Here is a 16,764-nt window from a genome sequence, read left to right as displayed (position 1 = left end):
CTTCCTTCCCAAAGCACAGCACCTTGTTTACCCGGCTTAAGCCAGAGCCACAATGGCTGGTGGGAGGGCATCAAATGTTGGCCTTGAACAGGGAAGCATATTACCGAGGTCTGCCCCGGCTTGTGTAATGCCTGCTCCGAAAGGCCTTTGAAATTTAAACCACAAGTGCTTTGTGACTGCATCTCCTAGGCAACCTGCAGTCCGCAGGTACAGTGGGGAATGTTTCCATCCCTAGTGTTGGGAAAAGATTTAACTGGCCGCTCGGTTGGATTTTGTACATGGAACATGCATGGAGAACCACCATCTGGTCCTTCAGTCAGAGGCAGCAACGTTTCAGAATAGACTGAAGGAGGGGAGAAGGCTCTTGTGCCCAGGTCCTGCTTTGGGGTTTCTCAATGGGGCATCTGGTCGGCCCTTGTGAGAACAGGATGCTGGACTCGATGGGCCAATGGCCTGATCCAGCAAAGGCTACATTCTTTGCCCCGGGCAGCTGATTTTATTTATCCATTCTTATTTATGAAAAGTATTTCTACACCGCAATATCATGGAATGCCAGGGCGGTGTACAAAGTTAGAACATCATTACAACAATACGGACAAATAGCTAAAGTGACCAGCTAATGAAAAAAATTAAAAACTGAACCCCGGCGAAGTCCTGCCAACATTAAAGGGTTTTCATGTTGATGCCCCAAAGTCAAAAGCGAGGGTGCTTGGTGAATCTCTGCTGGATGAGTATTCTGCAAAATGGGACCTGGTGGCACTAAATGCTTGACTTCTAGTTGAGGCCAGCTGGGCTTCTGCAACAGGAGTCATAGAATCATAGAGTTGGAAGAGACCACAAGGGCCATCCAGTCCAACCCCCTGCCAAGCAGGAAACACCATCAAAGCATTCCTGACAGATGGCTGTCAAGCCTCTGCTTAAAGACCTCCAAAGAAGGAGACTCCACCACACTCCTTGGCAGCAAATTCCACTGTCGAACAAGTCCAAGTCGTGGAGCTCCCCAGTGATTGGGCTGGGATATAAGGGCTGCGTTGTTCGAGGCTTTGTATATCTGTGCAATAATCTTGAACGTGGGCCAGGAGCGTATGGCCAGACAGTGCAGGTGTCTTAGCAGAAGTGTGACATGCTGTTGGCTGTCCCCCCCCCCCCCCCGCGCCATAAGCAGTTACTAGGGCTGTTCACCTGGAAGAAATTCTCGTTCGACATAAGCAACCAGGTGAGTGGCTCTTTCTAAATCTGTAGATGTTTTGCATCCTCCTGCCTATCTCGTGTCACCCTTTGAATTCATCTGCCTGCTTTTCCGTCCCTGTCGCCCCACTCAGTTGTTATATTCTTTTGCAAGCGTCTCTCACCGAGTTGAAATACAGGAGCAGCCGCTGTCCCTGGATCTCCCAAAGGCTGATGTATTGATCGGCAAGATCTCGCAGCTGATGAGGTTGGCGAGAGATGGGAAAGAGATGAGAAGGCGAACAAGGAAGCAGATCTCCCCACCCCACCCCTAGTCAGAGAAGGTTCTCCAAGTAGGAGAAGGATATCATGCCATCTTTCCCATAGTTTTCCCCACAATGAGACTGTAATGAGGACAGAGACAGTCAGATCCACTATGCTCACATATAAAGCCCGCAGCTCCTCCTTCCCCAAAGAAGAATTATGGGAACTGTAGTTTGTTAAGGGTACTGGGAATTGGGAGTCTGTCAGGATAAAATTACAAATTATTTGGGGAAAGACGTGTGCATTAAATGTGCTGTCAGATAATGGTGGGAGTGGGTGTGACTGAAGCCAATTCAGTGCTCCAATTCAGTGCCAAAGAGCAGGATTTCCCGGGGGGGGGGGTGAAATATACTCGGAGTCAAGTGTGAATTTCATGCTCTTTATTCAGCTCATAGTAGTGAGGAATGCAGTTCCCCCAAAACGTTTGCTTTATATACACTATTTACACAATGGGCCCCACGTGATTGGCTAATTCCGGGATACTCCTGTATGCCAATCGGAATGCGGATTCACTTCCACCTGGAGCTGGATTGGGTGGCTCCTGCGGACCAATCAGACTGCTGCAATCTCAATCCTATTGTTCTGGGACCAATCAGACTGCTGCAATCTCAATCCTATTGTTCTGGGACCAGTCAGACTGCTGCAATCTCAATCCTATTGTTCTAGGACCAATCAGACTGGTGCATTTTGGATCCTATTCAACTCAGTACATAACAGGGGGGGTGGAGTGGCAGGACAAGCAGAAGCCTGGGTGAGCCTTTGCAGCTTAAATCATTCAGTTTGGGGAGTTTAATTCCAGGAATTCGGTCTGAGCAAGGAGTTTTAAGGGTGGGAGCAGCGAGGAGCAGGGCGGAGAGAGGACATGTCTGCAGCAACAGAGAACAAAAACTGAGGCTGTTCCTTCCTCCTGGCTAGCAAGTAAGAATGATGACTCTTGAGCAGACTTAAACCCCAGCAGTCATGATTTTAAAACAGAGACCGGGGGGGGGCTTTTTCCTGTACTGACCCACAGGAAAAGCCCGGATGGCAGGTGGCACAAAAGCCAGCATCATTGCAGGACTGTTTAGCATTTCTTCACTTCTATCTCTCTCTGTGCCTCCCCAACCATTTGTTTCTCTGTGTGTGACACACCATCCTTTACTCTCTGTGTGTCCCCCTATCCATTTCTGGGTGTGCACGTGCCACCCCCCCTCTTTTGCTCCTTCTCTCTGGGGCCCCCTTTAGCTGCCGGCCACAGAACATTACGCCCGCAGGTTCTCACACCAGTTTTAAAAAGCTTAAGTGTATCCCATCCTCCTCCTCCTCCTAAACAGCTACCTTGTCAAGGTCCTCCTTTTCTGGCTCAAAGCCGCTAAGCATCGTTATGTCAACAATGACCATGCCAACGACTTCTGCACCTGGCTGTCTCCTGTAGGGGAAGCGGGGAAAAGAAGGACAAGGCAAGGAAGGCAGCAAGTCAAATTTTGTCCTTCCACACACACCCCGGCCCCACCTAACTTTTAACAAATCCTGTGAAAAGGCACTGCAGGAAGTCCCGCCCCTGAAATGACCCCCCCCAACAGGAAGTGCTGCCTCCCGCAAAGCCCCATTCCATGTTAGCTTTCATTTAACTCACCAGAAGCAGACGTGGTAAAGGACCTCCCGCTGAGGCTGCCCAGGTTCTCTGGCTTCCCTCCTGCGACGTTGCCGGGCATCAAACAAGTGGATGGGTGACAGCGGCTGGTCAGCGGGCAGTGATGGCGGCCCATAGTCTAGGTCGTAATCTTCATCTTCGTAGTATTCCTCAAACACTTCAGCTATCGTGGGGATAGGTAATGAGAGCAAGTGACAGGGAATTTTGGGTGGAGGGGCTGTTGTGATATTATGACATGACGAGCTGCGAACGCTGCAGCAAGGTCACAAGACTCAAGAGTCATGTTTCCACTCTGTGTGAAATACACTGGGCATACCAGCTCCCACACATGTGATGTCATTGTAATTTACTGTTGTGTTTCTTACTTTCTGTTTTGCATCGGAGATGCAGGACGCAATTACAGACAGCTCTGAATATCAGAGCTGGCTACGCAGATAAATTTCTGCACTTTATCTACAATAAAGTAGGTGTTAGCCTTCACTGGCTTGTGTGTGTTGTTTTCAAGCTGGGAACAACCGCATATTACATTGTGCCCCTGGACTCCAGAAGCCAGAGGGCACGGAAGCTTCGTCCGCCTTGGGGGTCAGTCTCTCAACCTGCCCCCGCGGGAAGTTTTCATAACAGTGATGGCGGCCCATAGTCTAGGTCGTAATCTTCATCTTCGTAGTATTCCTCAAACACTTCAGCTATCGTGAGGATAGGTAATGAGAGCAAGTGACAGGGAATTTTGGGTGGAGGGGCTGGAAAATATTTTGGAGGACCCTAGCAAACTGGGCAGGGGGAGATAGCTTTGAAAAGTGGATTGGTACCAAACTTGGTTAGGACCGAAGCCTGGGTTTAGACTGGTTGGATCAGTGGCAAGACGAAGTTCTAGGCCTTTGGTGACAAAACAAAAAGACAAAACAAATTGCCTGGTCCGGATGATATCTACCCATGAAGAAGAGTTTGGATTTGATATCCCGCTTTTCACTACCCGAAGGAGTCTCAAAGCGGCTAACATTCTCCTTTCCCTTCCTCCCCCACAACAAACACTCTGTGAGGTGAGTGGGGCTGAGAGACTTCAGAGAAGTGTGACTAGCCCAAGGTCACCCAGCAGCTGCATGTGGAGGAGTGGAGACACGAACCCGGTTCCCCAGATTACAAGCCTACCGCTCTTAACCACTACACCACACTGGCTCTCATGAGCTCTTAAAGAACTCAAATGTGAATGTGCTGATCTTTTAACATACAGTCGTACCTTGGAAGTCGAACAGAATCCGTTCCAGAAGTCCATTCGACTCCCGAAACCATTCAAAAACCAAGGCACGGCTTCCGATTGACTGCAGCAGCTTCCTGCACTCAAGCAGAAGCTGTGGAAGAAGCTTTGGACATTTGGATTCCAAAGAATATTTGCACAGGGACATAGGAAGCTGGAGATGATGGCGGCAGCTCATGAGCCTGAGAATGCTATCAACCTTCTGCCGGGCCTGACCCAGATATGGGAGACAAGGGAGCGGTTCATCTGTGGTGCCATTGGTACTATCATGGCTTGGCCCTCCCAACTTTCCCATTGCTTATGTTGGCTGAGGTTTATGGGAGCTGGAGGGATAGTGGTTCTCCATCCCGGGTGCAGAACGATTTCAAGCACAGAACGCACACAGAGCTCCGGTTATGGCAGGCAACAAAACATGTGGTTCCAAGAGGCAGTCACACCTCCAACCTGACTTACGTCTATGCTCCATGGAACCAGTCACATTCACCTCGAGCTCAAGGGTTTGGCATGAGGTGTTCTGCATTGACAAGACATGGAATTGCTTCAGGACCTGCGAAAGGAGGAATAAAACTGTTGTGTATTGATTCAAGGGTTATCATATCTGTATTATTATTGTCTGTATTCACATTAGGGGAAAGTAACTGCCTTCCTGTTCCAGAAGGAACAGCTACTATTGGTTCATTCAAGTTGCTGCATTTGGATCCTCAGTCTTATTGGTTCCCACCAAAAGGCAGCTTTGTGATTGCTTGAGATTGTTCCTTCCAAAATGTATCCTTTCTAGCCAGTCTTCTGTCCCTATAAATGTAGCATCTCTCTATTCAGTTCCCCAGTCTTGTTTGCCTGAATAAAGAGTGTTACATGAAGAAGCTGTCTCCTGCCTGCTATGAAAGAGCTGAAATCACTTGCTGAATCACGATCCCCACATTACAACAACTACATCCAGCTACGTCTCTGAGCCTGCCCACCATCAGCCCCATCAGCAACAAGAGCCACAGCCCCATAGGTTGGCAGATGCTCTAGGAGCCCAGAGAAGGAAAGATTGCTACTTTTTTTTTCAGTGGTGAGACTCAGTGTGCTTTTAACGTACAGGAGTAGTGCCAAAATGGCACCCTCCAGACTACAACGAGGGAAGGGGGAGGAATCTGCACATTCCAAAGCATTCTCAGCTAATGCTAGCCAGGATCAGAACATTGTAGAATCCACAGTTCTGGAGATCTCTTTACAAGGCATCTGAGGGCTGAAGGGTCTAGGCCAGGGGTCAGCAAACTTTTTCAGCAGGGGGCCGGTCCACTGTCCCTCAGACCTTGTAGGGGGCCAGACTATATTTTGAAGAAGAAAAAAATGAATTCCTATGCCCCACAAACAACCCAGAGATGCATTTTAAATAAAAGGACACATTCTACTCATGTAAAAACACACTGATTCCCGGACCATCTGCAGGCTGGATTTAGAAGGCTATTGGGCCAGATCCGGCCCATGGCCTTAGTTTGCCTACCCACCATGGTCTAGGCCAGGCATCCCCAAACTGGGCCCTCCAGATGTTTTGGGACTACAACTCCCATCATCCCTACCTAACAGGACCAGTCGTCAGGGATTATGGGAATTGTAGTCCCAAAACAGCTGGAGGGCCGAGTTTGGGGATGCCTGGTCTAGGCCCTGTCTAGGCAATAGGGCATGTTTTATTTCTTGCTTCTTAAAAACTCCAAAACAGTCCTGTCTCTTTCAGAAGGACGTGTGCACGGGGCAAACATGACTGCCTTCATGTAAGACCAAGCACACAATGTGCAAAAATGTCTATATTACAGGGAAATGTGCCTAAAGATGCACATACTGATGAAATAGCCCACAAAAAAATGCATGGAATTTGCTTGCAAAAATGCATTGGGCGAAATTGCATGCTAAACCACCACACAAATAGTTAAAAAAAAAAAATTCAAGGAGGTGTGAAGAAACTCACCGTCAGTGTCCCTTTCGCTTTCCCGTTTCCTTCCACCTTCACGTTGATGTCCTTCCCCATGGGAAACTGAAGGAGAAAGTGTGGGGAGCAATCAAACCAAGTAGGAGCAAGTGATCAAAACAGAAAACTGGGCCGCATTCAACTAAATAGATGCTACTAGCAGGAGTGGCACAAGCTGTATTAGCACAATCAGGTTTCACACCCTCCCCTCTCTCACCTGCCTGCCCCCCTTGGCTCTGGGCGGGTTGCAAGAACCCCCAGAACAGCACATGTGGAGAAGAGAGGGAGGTGGTTTGCCCAGCAAACAGAGATGCCTGGGCTTAGCTTGAATTTGAGTTCCGTGCAGTGCGCCATCTTTTCTGAATTCACACAGAGGCCTGGATGGAAGCCAATGTCGGGGTTTGGTTGCTGGAGCTCCTCGCGCACAAGCTTGGGTTGCTCATGCACGAGGTACCAGTAGCGGGGAAGCGGCCAGCGTTCCGCGTGCTTTTGAGCACGGGCGCCGGCCAAGTCTCACAGTCTGAAGGATCTTGAGTAAGCCGGTTGACGACTCCGAAGGTGTATGAGTTCTTAAATGCCTTCTAGTCTAAGTATTGCCTCGTGAAATAAAGGATACCCTGACTCTGAATAGATGAACCAACTTAGAGAGAAATAAAATTTTTACTTTAAACCTTTCACCCCTTTTAAATACCTCAAAGAAAGACAGACACCGGTTATATCTTTAGTGGCTTTGGCAGAACCCGCGTAGGCTCGTCCCCTAAGCTAAGTTCTCCTAAGCTTAACGTCCCTGCGCGCCCGATCTTCCGCGAGGCTAACTAAATAAACCTAAACCGAAATATCTTCCGCGAGTCTAATCCTATGCTAAGACCTAAAGAAACCTAACTAAAGCTAAACCGAAATATCTTCCGCGATCTAACTCTAGCTAAAAGGAAAAACCCATCCAACCCGTCCAGCCCGCTCCCAATACCCTTAAACTAAACTTTGACCTGAACTGAAAGTAAAAGTCCCCAAAAGAATAAAAACGTGCCTAAGCGGGGAGCCTCAGCCTTTTATTAAGGAACAAACGTGACATCATGAGCAATGTCTCAACCAATAAAATCACTGTTGCTGCCCTCCAAAAAGGCGGGAAGCAAGTTTAAGCCCATTAATAACTTTGAACATGACCGGAACTATAAAATAAAGGCGGATTAATCTTCCAAGTGAACCAGACTATCCATTCTTACTTTCGCTTTCGCTTTTGTGCGTAAGAATACCAAAAGTAGTTCCCAAAACCTTATTAAACAACTAAACAAATGTGGATCCATGGCGGATCCGCGCAGCGTATTCCGACATATCATCTTTCTTTTTTGTTTTAAATTAAATTGTTTTGTTTTGGTTATATAAAAAGGAAGGTTAAAGACATCATAAACATTTGATCTGACATAAACAATACCAACATTGTTATTGCTATACATTTGCATAAACATCTTTCTTATGAACACCTTTATAAAAGGAGCAATAAAGCTATAAAATTAATAAAACTCTGGCCAAACATAAGAAGTGATCGATACGATACACTATATATATATTTGCATGCAGCGTAAAACAACAAATCACTGCTCAAACATAAGAGAGGATCCGATCCGGGTCCAAAATTAAAAATAATGGATAACGACTAGGCAAACACAAGAAAGGTCCCGATCCAGGACCAAAAATAAGATATAACTAGAGCTGGGGCTTCATCGCCTACCCAGACCCCTCCCCCATTTTTAAAAATTTATTTTTTGTTTTTGGAAGTTTTGGAAATCAAAGATAAATGGATAAGGAAAATTAAAAGGTTTGTGGCCCACGGGGCTACAGAATCGAGGGAACTTTACGTTCTGAGCTTACCACGGCGACCACAGGTAACGGGGAACTAGGGTCCGATTCCAGAGAGGGGATTTAAACCACCTAAGAAAAGGTCTCCCAGCGGTGAGAGGGGATTTAAGCAATCTCCCAGCAAGAGCAGGAAATAGAGTGGAAGGAGAAGCTGGGAACCTGGTTTACTGCCAAAAGGTAGCATATAGAAGGATCTTTCAAAAAGGAGTACCATGGGGGTAGGAAGATGAAGGAACCGAGCCTCTACCGTTAGGGGGTATCACCAGACTTGACATATGTACAGTGAACAAACCCGAGAATGACCAATTCTTTTAACAAAGGAAAGCATTAGGTATAAAATGTTAAGATACACATTTTCAAATTGCAACTTTTGTAAACACAACGGGGAGATAAAGCATGTATGCATAAACTTGTCTATGATTAGAACTGCACAAAGACGATACTGAGACCTTGTACAAACATCTCCATGTCATCAAAATTGTGACGCTCTGAGTAGAAACCATTGCAGAAAGGCTCTGCACATATATACATATCCCCATATCATTAATTATCAAGCTATGAAGGGAAAACACATGTAACATGCGAGGCGGATATAAGAAGCATACAAAGATAGATATGCAATTTTGTAAATACAATATAAAGTACAGGACAGATTTAGAACTGCGAAATGTATTGGAGAGGAGGATGAAGACGATGAATGAGCTGCCAGGCGTCTTCTTCTCCGACTACACACGACCATGTAGAAGAAATAGTCCTGGAACTCAGGAAAAGTTCATGAGGCACAGGAAAGTTCTGAATAAAGTTCTGCATACGAGGGATACAGGAACACCTGTGGAGGAAAGAAGGTTAAGCAAGCAAATCATAGCGATCTGCTAGTGAGTGCAGGAAAGAGTAGAACTCTGGAACAAATCCAGGCAGCCAGGAACCAAAGGGCTGCCCAGAGGCAAACAAAAGGCATAGGTTGTAGGACTTTTGAAAAGTTGCTGCATTTGACAAGAAGTTGAGAAGTTAGCGAGAAGCTAACAACCAGAGTTAGACATCACGGCTTGTGATGAAAAGGGAGTATCGAATTTCACGCAAAGTTTGTCCAGCGTGTCTTCCAGAGAAGAATAAACAGGCGTGGGAGGTAAGGGTTTCTTCCGCAGAAGCAAAGACAGTCTTCCGCTGAGAAGGATTAAGCAACAAGGGGCTGTCGTCGAAGATGCAGGCTGGCAAGTACCACGCAAGGGCTACCTGACTTGACCTCTAGATGAAGAGTTCCTTACGGAAGACAGTACTTCTGAGCACTAGGAGGAACCGCCTGAAGAGCCTGTAGAAGAGTCCTTGGCTGACGCAGGGAAAAATACTCCAGAAGAATACCTGGGGAGATGCGGAGCATAATTGCAACAAGGTGGAAAGCAACAAAGAGCAGGTGAAAGGGGTTCATGTCTTTGGCTGGAAATAGGTATACTGCAGGAAGTGATGGCAGCGACCTACAGATATGGTGAGTACCAATCAGAATCAGCCAACAGAATGCCTGTGCAAAAGTCAGCACAGAACATAACAAGGAATGTTCCAAGGTTGGCGATTGGATCATTAAAGCAGGGGAAAACTTGAACGATGTGAGAGTGCTTGAAGAATCTGCTGAATAGAACTTGTAGACCGAAGGATCTATCTTAACAGGCAGTAAAACTCTCCAGGAAAACATTGTGATAGGTTTTCTGCAACGAACGGTCTTGAGACTATCAAGGGGGTGTAGAGCTTTATCCATGAGGTTTTGATGGAGAGTAGAGGGTTGCACACGATCTTGGTGTAGCAGCTCTTTAATTAGGGCCTCTGCTGCAGCGAGCTTTTCTGACGTCAGCGCCCATTGGTTGACCCATACAGGGGGTCCTTCCTTCCATGTGAGTGGAAGAGCATGTACTGGCGCTGATGCAAAGGCCCACATCAAAAATGTGTATGGATAACAGTTCTTGCCTTAGACAATAAGTCTCTACCCCAAAGGGTGATAGGCACATCCATAACAAGTGGACGAAGCTGCACCATGGAGCCTGAGTCTGACTGGAAGGTAATCGGATGCACGCTCTGGTGGGCGGGTTCGAAACCTCCGACTCCGAAGACTTCCTGGGTGACAGTCGTTGCCCACTGGTCAGGCCAATCTTTTCTGGCGATAACTGTGACATCTGCGCCTGTATCAAGAAGACCCTTGACCTTTCGTCCACCCATTTCCAAGACGAGGTGAGGGCGTTCCTCTGTAATCTTGATTAGCGCCATTGCTGCCTGAGGAGGCAGAGAGTCTAAAGGAGCTGTAGGTGTGGAAGTAAGCATATAAAGTCTGGGAATTTCCAAACCTTTTGTTAGGACACATGGAACAGTTGAAAATCCTGGAATCAGCAATTGTGATGAATCTGTGATTCGGACTAATCCTGCAGTCAACGTGACTGTGGCAGGAAGGCGATCCATCCTAGGCAGGATGAGGCAAATTGAAGTTTCTGGGAATGGACCACGAATAGATGTTGGCAATTGCTGAGCAAACCATGGATTTGAAAAGTAACAGTCCTCTGTTAGAAAGAGTGGTATACCTGGGATAGAGGCTTCTTCTTGTTCCTCACTGGCAGTGTCTGAAGACATCTTTCTGGCTTCGGATTTCTTGCACTGTTGAAGTTGGCAATTTTGAAGCTGCTTTGCGTTGAGTTGACAAGCTTGATGTTCTTCTGTTAGCAAAAGTTGTTGACGCTGTTGAACTTGCTGGCATTCAGGTAATTGTGTATTAAACTGGCAAGTTGGAGCTTCTTCCTTGACAGAAAGTTGCTGAAGCTGTTGTTCTTGATAGTTGCTTGGTTGTTGCGTGCTGAGCTTAAAAGCTGGAGGTGACACAAAGGTGTGGACATTGTTAGCTAGAGTGATGCTTGAGCTTCCACAAGAAGGAGCTGGCCCACTCACTTGCATTTTCTGACCACATTGGAAGTGATCATCAGCTGGGTAGCAACTTGAACACTGCTGTTTCACCAAGGGCAAATGTCCTTCAACGATAGATTGACCTTGACTTGAAGGTGCATAAAGCTCAGGTGCTGCAAGGTTGACTTCAGTAGGATGTCTTTTCAATATTGAAGGCGGTTCTGTAAGCAAAGACTTGACTGTGATTGCTTGCTGTGAAGTAGGAGCAACATCAATAGGAATTGAAGAGCTGTTAGCAGGAGGCGGACTGATTGCTGTGCTACCTGCTGGAACCCTCTGGATAGGTAACGCAGATGATGAAACCTCTGGAACCTGAATTTCTGATGGGGTCACATCTTTTTTCTGGATACCTGAAGAGTAGACATCTTTCTGGATCATCTTCTTTTCCTGATGACCTGGATAAGGAGTAGTGTTGTTCATCTTTCTGGAACTGTTGACCTTCATGACGTTCTTGAGCTTGTACCCTATTGTTTTACCGGGGCCGGGGCGCGGCCCGCAGAACCGTTTCCCTGAATTGGAGATGAGGTAGGTGATGTGTTTTGTGGATTCAAGCGACAATCATTCGCCCAATGAAATCCTTTCTGACAGATGGGACATCTCTCTGGTGGCTTGGCAGAAGGCCTTGGCGTTGTTGTGCACTGCGACCGGAAATGCCCATCACCGCCACACCCATAGCACTTCTTGACTGGCGTAGAGCTGTCTTGACGTGGCATCTGAACTGCAGCGGCCAAGAGTTGTGCTTTGTAGGAGTGGGTGCCCACATTCTGGCAGACGCGTAGCATCTCAGTCAATGTGGCATCTGGACGAGCTGCAACTGCTGTTAGGGCATTCTTGCAGTCATCGTTGGCATTTTCAAAGGCAAGTTGTTTTGTCAGCATATTTCTGGCATGACGGTCTTCTATCTGGCGTTCCACTGCAACAATCAGGCGATCCACGAAGTCCCCATAAGGCTCTCTTGGACCTTGCCTAACTGCAGCGAATCCTGATACTGAGCTGGCATCTGTGCGATTGGGTAATCTGCGCCAAGCCATGACCACGATGTCCGCTATGGTGATGAGTGCAGCATCGGGTATGGCTAGCTGTTGATTGAGGTTGGAGTAATGTCCTGATCCTGTGAGCATATCTTCTGTGGCGAGTGGTGTTGCACGTCTGGCTGCTACTTCTTTCCACTCCTGCAGGCACAGAAGAGCATCTGTAGGCGATAGGAAGGTGCGAAGTATCAACTTCCAATCAGATGGCAGAAGTCTGCTAGTGGACAGTCCTTCAAGCAGGCTTCTAGTATAAGGAGCTTGAAGTCCATTTTCACGTATGGCTTTTCGTAGTTCACGTAGTGTTTCAAAAGGGATGGCTTGATATCTTGCTGGTTGTCCTCCATTGGCACGAATCACCGGAAAGATGTGCATTGGATCAGTACCAAAGTCTATTTGTCCCAAGGCTGCTTCCAAAGCTTGAGTTCTGCAAATAGGTTGTATTGCTGTTTGGTCTGTAGGTGGCATCAGTGAGTTTAAATCTTCTTGATGCTTGCTAAATGATGAGCCACTAGATGGTGCTAATGAGTCCTTGACATTTGGATGCCTTTAAGATGGCTGACTATGAAGACAAGATGGCTGACTTGAAGTTGGATGAAGACAAGATGGCTGACTTGAAGTTGGATGAAGACAAGATGGCTGACTTGAAGTTGGAGCATAAGGTTGTTGACTCTGTACTGCAAGTTCTGGCATCTGGATCATCATTGTTTGGCTTTGCTCTTGTCTTGGAATCTGCATTGGCATCGGCGGTGCTGAAGGGTTGGCAAACTGATGCTGTGTTGCTTGCATTGAGGCTTGGATCGCTGTTGGTTGGAAACTGGCTTGCTGCAAAACTGGAGTTGCTGGCTTGAACGCGGCCTGCAGGGCAGCAGGGTTTGCTGGCAAAAGGGCTGCTTGCTGCTGCTGCTGTTGGATCGCTGGTAAAAGCGCAGTTTGCAATGGAGGAAGCGGGACCGTTGCTTGGAGCGAGGTCCGCGGCTGCTGCTGACTTGAGATCGCTGGCTGGTAAAAGGCTTGCGATGGCTGCGGAGCGACTGGCGGCGAGGCAGGCTGCGGCGAGGCTTGAAAGGCCGACGGCGTCTGCTGCACCGGCACAGGCGGCAACGAAGCTGGCAATGACAAATTTGACAAGGGCGAGTGCGTGCACGATAACGGGGCCTGAGCTGGCTGCTGCAAAGGGGCCGAAAATGGCACAACCGCAAGCGGCAGCACAGGGGCACTATTTGGGGCAGCACTCCTAAAACTCCCAGTCCCATCAAGCAAAATATTTCTTGGAGCCATTTGTTGAAAGCAGTTTCTTACTTTGCTCCATACTAATTGTACAGGAATTCCGATTTTTGGGTTGGCCATAAATTCTAACCCAATCCTTTCCCATGAGGCTAAATCTTTCGTTCCCTCCTTAGGAACCCAAGGGCAAACTTCTCCAATAGTTTTAACTAAAAGCTCTACTTCTGATTCAGAGACAGGGTGACCATTTCTTTTCAAAAGGTACAATAAATCTTCACAGAACTTAATTTGAGCAGTTGAGAGTGAGGAACCCATGTTTAAACTTCCAAAAAAAAAATTCTTCCTCCCCCACCCGTAGGCTTCTACTAGGGGACACGGGTCCTACCCGTAGGCTTAACCGAAAAACCTGGCACCCGTAGGCTTTCGCCAGAAAACCTCCGCCCCCACCCGTAGGCTTTTACTAGGGGCTACCGGCCCTACCCGTAGGCTTTGACCGAAAAACCTGGCACCCGTAGGCTTTCGCCAGAAAACCTCCGCCCCCACCCGTAGGCTTTTACTAGGGGCTACCGGCCCTACCCGTAGGCTTTGACCGAAAAACCTGGCACCCGTAGGCTTTTGCCAGAAACCTTCCTCCCACCCGTAGGCTTTTCTGGGAGACACCGGCCCTACCCGTAGGCTTTGACCGAAAAACCCTGGCACCCGTAGGCTTTTGCCAGAAACCTTCCTCGCCCGTAGGCTTTCGGGAAGACTCTACCTGCCCGTAGGCTTAAGCGAAACTCCTTGCCGCTCTACCCGGGGACCCCTTGGGGCAAAATACGCGCGCAATTTCTATTTACACTACTTTGGGCAAGCGGTGGATTCGCGCTACTGCAGCGAAATCCTGGATGAACCGGGCCGTTATACCTCACCTCTCAACGTTTGTTTCCGAGCCACTTCCGATATGTTGCCTTTAACCGGAGTCTCCGTGGAAGCAATTCCGACTTGCTTCGCCTCACACGGGGCACCACTTGTCGGGGTTTGGTTGCTGGAGCTCCTCGCGCACAAGCTTGGGTTGCTCATGCACGAGGTACCAGTAGCGGGGAAGCGGCCAGCGTTCCGCGTGCTTTTGAGCATGGGCGCCGGCCAAGTCTCACAGTCTGAAGGATCTTGAGTAAGCCGGTTGACGACTCCGAAGGTGTATGAGTTCTTAAATGCCTTCTGGTCTAAGTATTGCCTCGTGAAATAAAGGATACCCTGACTCTGAATACATGAACCAACTTAGAGAGAAATAAAAATTTTACTTTAAACCTTTCACCCCTTTTAAATACCTCAAAGAAAGACAGACACCGGTTATATCTTTAGTGGCTTTGGCAGAACCCGCGTAGGCTCGTCCCCTAAGCTAAGTTCTCCTAAGCTTAACGTCCCTGCGCGCCCGATCTTCCGCGAGGCTAACTAAATAAACCTAAACCGAAATATCTTCCGCGAGTCTAATCCTATGCTAAGACCTAAAGAAACCTAACTAAAGCTAAACCGAAATATCTTCCGCGATCTAACTCTAACTAAAAGGAAAAACCCATCCAACCCGTCCAGCCCGCTCCCAATACCCTTAAACTAAACTTGACTTCAACTAAAACCCAACTAAAGCAAAACGGAAAGAACGTGCCTAAGCGGGGAGCCTCAGCCTTTTATTAAGGAACAAACGTGACATCATGAGCAATGTCTCAACCAATAAAATCACTGTTGCTGCCCTCCAAAAAGGCGGGAAGCAAGTTTAACACCCATTAATAACTTTGAACATGACCGGAACTATAAAATAAAGGCGGATTAATCTTCCAAGTGAACCAGACTATCCATTCTTACTTTCGCTTTCGCTTTTGTGCGTAAGAATACCAAAAGTAGTTCCCAAAACCTTATTAAACAACTAAACAAATGTGGATCCATGGCGGATCCGCGCAGCGTATTCCGACAAGCCAACTGGTGGTTTGGGAGGCAGAGGAGGAAATAAAGGGAGCTTGGACCCCGCCATGTAGCCGCAGGAAGCTCAACAATGCCACAGACCCGTGAATCCATGGAGGTATTTTGGGGAGAATATCAACACACTGGGAACCGTAGCGGGTACCACTAAAGAACAGTCAGGCAGTGCGGCATTTGTGGGAGCAGGACAGTGCAAGAAGGCAATGCAAATTCTAAAGCGGAGCGCCTGGATGTATTTGTCTCATAGACTCATAGAATCGTAGAGTTGGAAGGGACCCTGAGGATCATCTAGTCCAACCCACTGCAATGCAGGGATATGCAGCTGTCCCATATGGGGATCGAACCTGCAACCTTGGCGTCATCAGCACCACGCTCTAATCAACTGAGCTATCCATGCAGCTGCAGCCCTGTTTCCATTCTCCTGCAGTCTTATTTTGTGATTCGAGGACCCTTCTCCCGCATGTCAGGAATAAAACACAAGGACACATAGATTTTAGGTTAAATGGAGATTAAAAGGCCACAACTTTATTGGTTACAGCATGTGAGTGGTATTGGCTTAGGCATTGGGTTGAACAGACTATAGTTGACTCCCCCCGCAGAGCGTGGAGTCACTCAAGGGTTTACCGCCCAGAAGGCGGAGCCCGTTGATGCAAGATACAACTGGAAGCTCCACCCCCTGGAGTCACCGAAGGTCGTGCCATGGCCCCTAGCCACCAACAGGGCATTGGACAGGATCCACGACCTCCGGATTCCTTTACGGAATACCCAAATTTTAGGAGGGTTAGGCGATGGCCCGAACCTTGCCCTCCAACACCACACTAAACCCAATGCCTAACCGCCAATCTAACAAAGTTGTGACAGTTTGCTACGAGGTAGGCGAAAAACCAATGAGGCCGTGCTAATTTGCCACATTGGACAAAAACTCCTACCAGGCCCCTTGAGAATACAAGGCGACCAACCGAAGTCCATAGCAATGTCCTAACCAAAAGCAACCTAAGGGAGGGTGGGCGGGTGATCCGGCGCAGGAACGAAGCGGAATGGGGATGGTGGCCGCTGCGGCTGCTAAGGTACAGGCAAAAACCCCGCCCCCGAGCCAGCCCTATTGGCTGACTGCTAGGGGCGGGGCGCGGCGGCGGGGCAGGTAAGGCTGGGGGCTAAACGCCCCCGCGCAGATGCGGGAGCCGGCTCCCGTTCCCAACCCCTCCCCTCGCTGAGGAGGAGAGGCTTTCTGCCCCCAAAAGGGTAATTTGTCTTACTATCCAGTGTGGCGTAATTATGTAACTTACACATAATTGTACGTTTCCAAGCACAATTCAAAGTGTTGGTGCTGACCTTTAAAGCCCTAAACGGCCTCGGTCCTGTATACCTGAAGGAGCGTCTCCACCCCCATCGTTCAGCCCAGACACTGAGATGCAGCGCCGAGGGCCTT

The 16,764-nt window shown here is 48.1% G+C and overlaps 1 protein-coding gene across 1 annotated transcript in view; it reads right to left on the bottom strand.

Annotated features, from left to right (window-relative positions):
• LOC117042827 (complement C4-like) overlaps positions 1 to 16,764 on the bottom strand; it is a 74,312-nt gene that overhangs the window by 6,521 nt on the left and 51,027 nt on the right. The window contains exons 31-35 of the mRNA XM_033142484.1: positions 6,334 to 6,399; positions 4,833 to 4,926; positions 3,107 to 3,287; positions 2,809 to 2,899; positions 1,353 to 1,427 (exon numbers count right to left, since the gene is read on the bottom strand). Of these exons, the coding sequence (XP_032998375.1) occupies positions 1,353 to 1,427; positions 2,809 to 2,899; positions 3,107 to 3,287; positions 4,833 to 4,926; positions 6,334 to 6,399 (507 nt within the window). The remainder of the gene's footprint in view (positions 1 to 1,352; positions 1,428 to 2,808; positions 2,900 to 3,106; positions 3,288 to 4,832; positions 4,927 to 6,333; positions 6,400 to 16,764) is intronic.

This window comes from Lacerta agilis, chromosome 2 (genome assembly GCF_009819535.1).
Source record: "Lacerta agilis isolate rLacAgi1 chromosome 2, rLacAgi1.pri, whole genome shotgun sequence".
Taxonomy (NCBI): domain Eukaryota; kingdom Metazoa; phylum Chordata; class Lepidosauria; order Squamata; family Lacertidae; genus Lacerta; species Lacerta agilis.
The sequence above is the reverse complement of the archived record's forward strand: the minus strand, read 5'-3'. Positions and strand labels throughout refer to the sequence as shown.